General features: G+C 40.2%; 1 protein-coding gene across 1 annotated transcript; it reads left to right on the top strand.

Annotated features, from left to right (window-relative positions):
• igfn1.3 (immunoglobulin like and fibronectin type III domain containing 1, tandem duplicate 3) lies at nt 1–9,178 on the top strand (the record flags this gene model as incomplete). Its single annotated transcript, XM_079579027.1, has 23 exons — nt 1–52; nt 1,099–1,221; nt 1,295–1,431; nt 1,506–1,605; nt 1,681–1,722; nt 1,806–1,848; nt 1,938–2,121; nt 2,965–3,078; nt 3,160–3,322; nt 3,450–3,722; nt 3,848–4,426; nt 4,499–4,623; nt 4,717–4,858; nt 4,961–5,254; nt 5,335–5,631; nt 5,718–5,897; nt 5,979–6,107; nt 6,206–6,514; nt 6,726–6,811; nt 6,900–7,092; nt 8,025–8,321; nt 8,701–9,027; nt 9,111–9,178. 23 exons carry the CDS (start codon nt 1–3, stop codon nt 9,113–9,115), a joined length of 4,194 nt encoding a protein of 1,397 aa, XP_079435153.1. The 3' UTR covers nt 9,116–9,178.
• Between the last annotated feature and the right edge of the window lie 1,493 nt (nt 9,179–10,671).

Below are 10,671 nucleotides of genomic sequence, written 5' to 3'. Positions count from 1 at the left end.
ATGTTTAAAATACGTAAAACCAAGGAGGAGGAGCCCACAGCTCCGGGCCAGGGTAAGTGAGACACTATTACACATGGGCTTTCCCAATAGCACTCATACCTGTTAAAGTGTTGCTTTGAAACAGTATAATGACTTCTGAAACATTCAAACACCTCATTTGCTTTTCCGCGTTAAACCCATACATACAGGAGATAGACGGTAGCAAATGTGATTCAGCTCCTTTCATGGTAATGGGCCAATTGGTCTGTAAAATGAACATAGCAAACATTGCTCCTCCTAAAGACCATGTTCCTAAAAAGGGCAAAAAGGCGGTAACCTATATCCTTGCGGGGCGCGCAGACAAGCCTTCACAGTGCTACTGAGCCAGTCAATCAAAGCCCCAAACTAAAACCTTTCAATCCCATATAACAAAAACTAGCATTGTTAAACATAACTCTTGGAGCCAGGCTTTTAAGCTGTTTTTGGGAAGTGTAAAGTCTCCATTGGTTTCCTTTTTAAAATGTTCCTTTTGGAGTCGCCCCTGGCCACCAGGGTCATGAGGACCAAAGAGAAGCACCATCCTTGCCATGAACCTCTAAGCTGCCCATCTCTGATAACAAATATATTGGCTTCAATATTCACCTACCTGTAGCAAAAACCTCTATGCCCCACTTCCCTTATCAAAAATATACATTTAACCGCTCTTTCTTCTCTGCTTTATACAGCAAATTCACAGAGCACACTACAACACAGTACTCCAGAGCCTGTGCTCTGCTCCCTGACAACAGCCTTACAACAGTTACAGTGTCAGATGACAGGAAAACTTGTACAGAAAGACTGGTCTTACACACAAAGCATGTTTGCAAAGCATGCACCTTTGCATTACAAATATTATGTGTATCTTATGCTTACTACACTTCCATTATCGATTCCAGTGAACGTAACTCCCAGGCTTTCTTCTCTACAGTTAAAACACTTCTTAAACCACCTGATTCCCACCTGATCCCACATGCAATTATCTAAACTCTAACAATTCAAGGTCATTTTTTCTCAGCTAAAACAAATTATTATTATATTAAACCTGATTGACCTTGTTCCTCCATGTGATGGTGCTGACAGTGAGAATTAAAAAGAAGTCTCGTGTGCCTGGAGTGATGATCACACAGTTCGTAGAGGAGCTCCCAGAGGGTATGAGCACTCCAGACTTCACCCGCAAACCCATCGCTGTGACCATAAAGGAAGGTAACTCGATAATAGACAACCAACATGCCCGTCCGGTCACTCGAACTGAACAAACATTAAATGTCTTTCTTAGGTAAACCGACAATTTTCAGAGCAATCATCATTGGAAACCCCGCCCCAGAGGTGACCTGGGTCAGAAATAATGGAGAGATTGATGAAGACAACTACATCATTTCCTTTGACAAAAGCTCCGGTGAACATCAACTGCAGGTATGATTATGGGGTTTCTCACAAAGTCAGAGCAAGTAAAAATGTAATAAAAACATGCACCTATTGCGTTGTAGATGCCAAATGTGATATCAGATCAGGCTGATACTTACAAGTGCGTAGCCAGAAATGAATATGGAACAGCTGTGGTCACTGCGACTCTGAATGTCATTGAAGGTACAAAATCAACCTAAAACCCAACTTGTCGGAAAACAAACAATGATGTTGACATTACTAGTCTTCTCATTACAGTGGGTTATAAGAAAAACAAAGCCCTTCAGCAATCAAGGACAGGTACAGAGAGTGCATATTATTCAAAGCAACTACTGGTACTGACATTATTAAACAATCATACTATCGCTCTGCTTGTCTCACAGCAATTAGAGAATTGCCTGAGGATTTCAAAAAGGGCTTGAAAGCGTAAGAAAACTCATCATATTGAACTCTCATATTAATGATGGCCGGGCTTCATCGTTGTCTTTTTGTTTTCTTTTTCTGTTTTGTTAAAGTGTTGAATTTGAGCCTAAGGAAGAGGCCAAACCAGAAATCAATGAGCAATTCTGGGAACTGTTGATGAGCGCAGACAAGAAGGACTATGAGAAGATCTGTGCGCAGTATGGAGTCACTGATTTCAGGAGGATGTTGAATAAACTCTCCGAGAAGAAGGAAGAACGGGAGAAAGAGCAAGAACGGGTACTGAAATATGTTCTGTAACAATTATATTTAATAGTCTGTATCAATTTATTAGCACATCATTCAGAAAAAGAAAAAGTTTGGAATTCAACAAATTGGCTCGAATATACCTGACAGTTTCGACTGCACCTTGAATAAAACACACTGGTCTGATCCCAAAGAAAACCTTTCCAAGCAAATTAACTTTTTTGGATTGCTTCGGATATAATGACAATTTTAGTGCAATATTTGAATGGGCCGTGTAGATCAGGCGGCTATGTTATATCAAAAGAAAACAAATGTGAATCTCCTTTATGTACCTGTCAAACTATCTTACAATCAAAACGTAACACATTTTTTTGGACGATCATGATTAACACTAAACTGTTCAAGGTCATGTAAAATGTACTTTTTTGAACACATAATCAGAGACATACAGTGGGAACCAGATGTTCACATACACTTCATAAAAAGACAAATTAGCATTTTTTTTCTCACTGTCTGACATGAAAAGACAGAACAATGAGAGATGTTTGTTAGTGGCTTAAGGATAACAAAGTCCGGATCTCAATCCAGTTGAAAATGTATGGGCAGAGCTGAAAAAGCACACGCTTTCCTACTAACTATTGTAACCATTGACCTAAAGAAAATAAAAGTAAATTCTGGTTTCATGTCAAAAAGTGAGAAAAAAATGCAAATGTGTCTTTATATAAAGTGTATGTAAACATCTGGTTCCCACTGTACATACGTGGAGTCTCTTCCCTGTGCTGATTACTATGTTTGCCCGTAAACCACCATTTTTAAAGCTTCTTGTTTGCAGCCCTGCTATCTATGTATACATACGAACATATCAATTCTTTGCAGGTGGTTGAGAGACTATGCAACCTGAAACCAGTTGAACTAAGAGATGATGGTAATGCGGAGTTTGAACTTGAAATGTCACTGAAAGATCCATCCAGCAAAATCTTCTTGTACAAGGTAGATAAAACCGTGTGTGAGTAATGGTTCGGTTGATTCCGCATACAACATTTTACCTTTCTGGTATGTTGTGATGCACAGGATGGTGTCATGGTGCCTTTTGATCCAGACGTTGAGGTCAAGCATGGACTGAAACAAGTAGGAAAGAAGTTTGTTTTCAGTATTAATGGCGTGAACCCTGAAGACGCTGGCTTGTATCAGGTCATGGTGGACGGAGTGAACATTTTCTCCACAGACTTGAAAAGTACGTTAAAACAACACTCAAAATTGATTTTAACTAATTCTATGGAGACACTTTCGACTAATAAGTGAGGTATGGTCATTGGTTTAAGTAGACAAAGTTTGACGCTCCGCTTTTTTTTTTTGTGTAGTGCCAAGCATAGAGTTCCTGGTGAAGATTCAGGATGTCCATGCAGAGGAGAGAGAGGATGCACTATTTGAGTGTGTCGTCTCTCAGCCCGTGTCAAAGGTCACATGGATGGGAAACAGCAAACCCCTGGAGCAAGGAGAGAAGTTCGACATCCTGGTGTCTGAGGACATGCTGATTCATTCACTGGTGATCAAAGACTGCTTCCCTCTGGACAAGGGAATCTACTCCGCCAATGTGGGGATGACGTCCTGCAACGCCTGGCTCGTAGTTGAAGGTAATGTTTGAGTAATTACTCCCTCAGCTGCTACTGCATTTATTTATTTATTGTTGTCCTAATATTTCAACTTTTGATATAAACTGCTCTGTACCCTATCTACTCTGTATTTGTTGTTTTAATAGTCGATCCTGATCCGAACAACCGTGGAAAGAAGAAAGCTCGCAAAAACACCCGCGCTGGAGGAGGTGGGGCTGATCTCTTGAAGATTGCAGAGGAGCAGAATGCCAAAGTCCAGGCTGAGAGAGAAGTTCTGATTGCCAAAGCCAAAGCTGAAGCAGAAGCCGCTGCTGAAGCTGCTGCCGCTGCTCGGGCTGTTGCTGAGGCCGAGGCTAGGGCTAAGGCCGAGGCTAAAGCTAGAGCTAAAGCTGAAGCAAAGGCTGAAAAAGCAAAGGCCAAGCTTAAAGCTAAAGCCGAAGCCAAAGCCGCATTAGAAGAAGCTAAAGAGAAGAAAACACCAAAAGAGGGTGAGGAGGAAGGAGCTGAGTCAGCGGCTGAGGAGGAGGAGGATGAAGATGAGTCTGATGAGGAGGTCGAGGAGGAGGGAGAAGTCGCTGAGGGTGAGGAAAAACCTAAAAAAAAGCCAAAGAAAGAAGCCAAAGAGGGTGAAGCTCCTGAGGAAGAGGCTGCAGAGGAGGAAGCTCCGGTCAAGGGCAAGAGAAAGAAGAAAAGGGCGGGTCCACTAGTGCCAGATACACCTGTTGGTAAGAAGCGCAAAAACAAAACAGAAAAGACCGCAGCTGCTTTTATGACACTATGAATGTACAATTGTGCAGAGGTTGGAGTTTACTTCACTAGCGGTTTGTCGGACGTCGCTGCAATCATTGGGACTGATGCCGAGCTAGTGTGCAAACTGAACACTGAAGACTGTGAAGGAGTGTGGTACAAAGAAGGCATTGAGGTAAGGCAAAAAAACAAAAAAAAAGTCTTATAATCAAACCTAAACTTTATAATACTTGGTCATGACTATAAAATGTGTATCTTTGCTCTCCAGATTCAATCCACAGAAGATCTTTGTATTGTTAAAGATGGAACTCAGCGCAAACTTATTGTGAAAAATTGCAAAGAGGAAGATGCTGGAAAGTACAAATATGAAGCTGATGGCCGCAAAACTGAAGCGGTGCTTAAAGTAGAAGGTACACCATTTTACTACTTTGTCAACATATTCAAAAGTTTGGATAGGACCCAGTCAAAGAGATTGGTTCCTGTTGAATGAACTTCACCCTATATCTCGCTAGATCCTCCCAGACTCAACTCTGAAGACCTTGAAGCGTACGAAAAACCTGTGACAATCAAAACTGGGAAAGAGGCATCCTTCAGGGTCAGCTTCATCGGCCGGGAACCTATGAAAATACAGTGGTTCCACGAAGGAGAGGAGCTAATTGAAGATTCGCACACTAAAATTGAAAGATCTAGCACAGAAACACGCTTAGTTTTGACCAAGTGCAACCGCAAAATTTCCGGAGAAATTAAGGTTAAGATTAAAAACGAATGTGGAGTAGCAGAAGCCATCACCACCCTGCTTGTATTGGGTATGTTTTTTTTTTTTCTACACAAAACCTGTTCCACAGACCTCCACAGGAGCCCTAATCTGGCTTTGTGGTTATTGCAGATAGGCCCACGCCACCTTTGGGACCTGTGGATGTCATCGAAGGCTCATCCACTCTCGTTGAATTTAAATGGAGGCCTCCCAAGGATAATGGCGGTTTGCCCATCACCAATTATATCCTTGAGCGACAGCAGATTGGCAGAAACAGCTGGAAGAAGTTAGGAAAGATCGGTCCAGAGCCTAAATATAGAGACACAGATGTGGATCATGGAAGAAAGTATTGTTACCACATCAGAGCTGAAACTGACCACGGTGAGAGCGATATGATGGAGACAGACGACATTCAGGCCGGAACAAAAGGTGAGTTCCACCTCCTCTGCATTGAATATTACATTGAACTTGATAGCTTTGAACTCAATATTTCTTCTGTGTGTTATCCAATGTAGCATACCCTGGATCTCCTTCAAAACCAACTATTGTCAGTGCTTTTAAAGACTGCATCAATCTCGCCTGGAACGCCCCTTCAAATACAGGAGGCACTGATCTGTTTGGATACAATGTGGAGAAACGCAAGAATGGGAGTAACAGGTGGGACCAAGTCAACCCACCAAATCAGTTCATCAAAGGTGAGGTGCTTCTTTGTTCCTTTTTCGTTTTATGTTGAATATTTTAGAATATACTAATGTGTAAGCTGTTACTTAAAACAGCGAAGGAGTACGGAGTGAAGGACGTTGTCGAGGGATTTCAATACGAGTTCCGTGTTTCTGCTGTGAACATTTCTGGAGCTGGAGAACCGAGCACTCCCTCAGAATTTGTCTTTGCAAGAGATCCCAAAAGTAAGTCAAATAAGAATGTAATAAAACATCTATAAAGTTTGTCAATTTCACGCTTGCATGCTTATTCCACTGTGCACAACACAATCACTATTTTCCAGAGCCACCGGGAAAAGTGATTGACCTAAAGGTGACAGACTCCACATACACTACTCTGTCTCTGGGATGGACTAAACCCATTGAGGACGAGGGAGTCCAGGATGAGGCTAAAGGGTACTTTGTGGAGCTGAGACCGGCTGAGAACCCAGAGTGGAGTCGCTGCAACTCCAGTCCTATCATTGTGACCTCCTACACCATCATGGGCCTCAAGTCCATGGCCATGTACTGGGTTAGAGTAATGGCAACTAATGAAGGTGGAGATGGAGAAGCTCAAGACTTGGACAACTACATTATTGCAATGCCACCACCAGGTACGTGAGTCACTGCGGGTCAATAAACTATGTCAGTCGATTCTTCAGCATGGCAAATGTTATTGAGTAAGACAGGTCCAGGCTGACATTTGAGTCTTGTAAAATTCAAACAATCAGCAAGTTATGGGCATGCAAGTTTCTAAAGCCCTATTTTCTCTTAAACTTGAGACTCTTTTTTTTGTGTCTAAAACTGTACTTGTGCTTTCATCAGTGAGACCTACACTTACGGACAGAAAGATCAAGAACTTTATGATCATGAAAGCAGGGAATTCAGTCCGAGTGAACTTCAACTTTGTGGTTTGTTTTACATTAAAACTGGATTAAAACATAAATGCCACTCAACAAAATTATATCAGACCACTGCATGTGTTTTTTGTTTTTTTAGGCCTCCCCATTACCAAAAATCACCTGGCTTAAGGACAGCTTACCAGTGGGCAAGAATGTGACTGTGAGCAACTCGGATACATCCTCCCAGTTGATCATTCCGTCAGCTGAGCGCCATGACACTGGCATTTACACCCTTATTATGAAAAATCTGGTGGGTCAAGAAACCACCAGTGTGGAGATCAGGGTAACAGGTAAGACTTGCTGATAACTGCTTTGTATTTTAAGTTCAGGACTGTGATCATTTTTGTGTAATTGTATATTTGGTATTTTTTGACACATAGGAAGCAGTGTTAATTTTGTTGACTAAAATATTTAGTCTTAATTTTAGTCAAAGTGTTATTTTTGACGACTAAAATTGGACTAAAACTAAATTAAAACTTTCTCATGAGATTAAAACTATGACTAAAATGTCCAGGTATTTTAGTCGACTAAAATAAGACTAAATAAAAATGAAAAGGAGAAACTAAAATCATCCAAACTTCTATTGACCGTCTGAAAGAGCCTCAGATCATGTAAATTCTCTGCCAAAGGATCAGCTCTGAGCTTTGTTCATGTGGGAGCAGCTCCATGAAGCAGAGGAACAAGATTAAATATGATTAGAATGAATATTATCAATGCAAAGTCGATTTGTTTAATAAATTGTTACATTTAGTCGACTAAATTGAAAAGATTTTTTCAACTAAATCTCGACTAAAATTACATTACATTTTAGTCAAAAGACTAAGACTAAAACAAAATTAAACTATGTTGTCAAAATTAACACTGATAGGAAGAATAGGTATAAATAAACCTAAACTCCATAGCAGTAGCTGGCAGTGTGCAAATGTACTCAATGCCACTGACTCACTTCCAGATTTGTCCCCATATGAAAACATATCATCATGTATTTGAAGTTACTATTCACACTTACTCAAACTGACATGTACTTTCCACTTTGAACACTTAAGTATTGTCTACAGCAAACATTTACACACATTTATTCAAGTTTGACCACCCCTGATCCTGAGCAATGACGGTATTTTTTTTCCTCCAGACCTAACCCAAACATCTAAGATTGAGAGCAATGAATGGGCCAGATCTGTGTTTGAAATAATTGTATATTTTGTTGTCCTTTGTTGTGCAGATGAACCCAAACCTCCAGGCCCAGTGGAACTGGAGGAGAATGTTTCGGGGACAGTGACAGTGTCCTGGGATGCCTCCCCGGATGAGAAGAAAGACGATCGCCTACATTACATGATCACCAAGAGAGATTCAGTCAAGCGCACATGGCAAATTGTGGCTGATCATCTCTTCAATAACAAGTACACAGTCATTAACATCATGCCAGGAAGAGAGTATTACTTCCGAGTATATGCCAAGAACGACATGGGACAGTCCGAACCCAGCGAGTCATCTGTGTGGGAGGTCAGGAGAAAGAAGGGTATGTTTTATTGGAATTAAACTAGTGACTACCGTTGTTTATTCTATATAAGTGAACTGAATCATAAAATTTGGTTCAGGTAACTGTGCAAATGTAAGGTTTGTGTGACACCACTCAGGCCACCTTCTAAAACAACTTTGAAAACTGAAATACAATGACATCAAGAATGTACTAAGGGATGCAGCTACAGTTAACAAGTTATCCATTACCAAATATTATTATTAATAAAAACATAAATTGCATAAATTGTCTGCACACACTTTAACGCTGTTGGAATATGTTGAAATATGTTTCGATCTGATGGACAGGAAGCGTATGGATTATTATTGCAGCAGCTGTTTATCTTATTAATTTGATAAAAATGTCTTTCATTGTTTAGAAACCTTCTCAGTGGAAATTGCAGAGTCTAAGGACTGCTGTTTCGAGACACCTCCGACATTCACCGTCCCTTTGAAAACTCACCGCAGTCCAGATGGCTACGAGTGCTACATGAGCTGTGCGGTGACGGGAGACCCCAAACCCCACGTCACCTGGTACAGGAACGGCATCAGCCTCAACACCAATACCAACTACTATATCACCAACACTTGTGGGGTCTGCTCAATGGTCATCCTCAAAGCGGGCTCCAAAGACAGTGGCGAGTACAGCGTGTCTGCTGAAAACAACTTGGGCAGAGTCCAGTGCTCAACTAAGCTCATGGTAGAAGGTACAATGGAAACAATAAACAATAAACCTACATACTTTAAAACGCTTTCAAGCAACTTCATTATTTGCTATGTTTCTTTTCAGATTGAGATGCCCAGGGGAACGTCGACTTGAACCAAAACACAGAAATCATCAAATAGTGAACTGCAACATGTTTGAAATGTTTCAGATTTGTTGATAATATATTTATACTAGCTGGGCCAGCCAGCCCTCGGAGCGTCTCGGACCTTGTTCAATCACACACATTTATCATATATCTGCAGCAGATTTCTACTGCATAGCAGGGAAAGGACATAAGCACTTTGCATAGGAAAATAAACCTCACAGATTATTTATTTTTAACTTAATGTCTTGGCAGTGAGCATGATCTCAATATGTATTGTTGTTCTTGTTATGTTTCCAAATCGCTATATGACTTTAGTATTTGGAGTGAGCAAGGATGCAATGTATAACCAATAAAAAACAATTATCTAAGTATAACTGCTCCTGGTCTTCATTACAATGTAATATAATGCGTTAATCTATCATAATCATATAATCATATATATCTATCATATAAAAAAGAGGGGACTAAATAAGGGTAGCTCTTTACAACTGAGATCACAGACAAATTCAGTTTGTATACATAACATCACTTCAGTATATTGTAAGACTCTGGTTTACTCAGTTCTTCTCTATTCTCTGAACTGTGGTCCGGTCACTAGTCTCCAGACAGTACTCAACCTTGTTTCTGTTTTGAAAATACTTTTTTGGAGATGGTTCATCCCTGTATCAGGTCTGGCATTGTGCTGTTATAGATCTTGGCGTGAGAAGTCAGAATCAGTTTTAAATAACCATTTCAATTTCAAAAAGTTTGGGTAACGCTTTATAATAAGGGTACATGATAAATTCTGACTTCATGCATGAATACATCATGTAATGACAGTATGAGTTTTCATAAATAAATACTCAAGGATTAACACGGCTATTAAGAATTAGTAATTAATTATGATCATGATTAATTCTGTGTGCAGAACAAACAGACTGGGTCAAGGACCAAGCATTTTATAAACCTGTAGTTTATTGTGAGTTCATAACGTGCCCCAGGCGCGTCGAAGCATTTCAGCTTTGATTAACTTGAAAAAATATATATAAAGTAAGTATATTATACTTGATGCATATGTCCCATTGTGTGACTTTGGTCCAACAAAACATATTAAGGAACAGTCTGTATTGTCAGGAAGGGAACTGCCCAAACCCTCTTTCAAACAGTAAAAGGTGCAGACATGAGTCTTACGTTATTAAAAGGACGTTTACAGGCCCTTAAACCCGCTGTAAAAAGCCTACTGTAAATACACAAAAAGTGACATGTACTTTTAAAGGAAAGTGTTGAGTTTATGCTCGGCAGGCATTTATCGAGCTTCTCTATTCTGCTTCTTTGCATTCACATCTTCCACTTGGTCAACTCTGTGGTTTACTATGCATATTCCATTTCATGGCAAACAAGCAGCTCTCACTTGAGACTCATGCCACAGCAGTTACAGTATATAAAGCTCCACCCACGTATTAAAAAGCATGATGTGTTTGGGAAGTTGCATTATATTGTTTTTGCTGTAATTTATGCTATTTAAACTTTAAGACCCTCTGTAGTTAATTAAAAAGCTAT

This window comes from Gobius niger (assembly GCF_951799975.1).
Source record: "Gobius niger genome assembly, chromosome: 20".
Classification (NCBI taxonomy): Eukaryota; Metazoa; Chordata; class Actinopteri; order Gobiiformes; family Gobiidae; genus Gobius; species Gobius niger.
The sequence above is the reverse complement of the archived record's forward strand: the minus strand, read 5'-3'. Positions and strand labels throughout refer to the sequence as shown.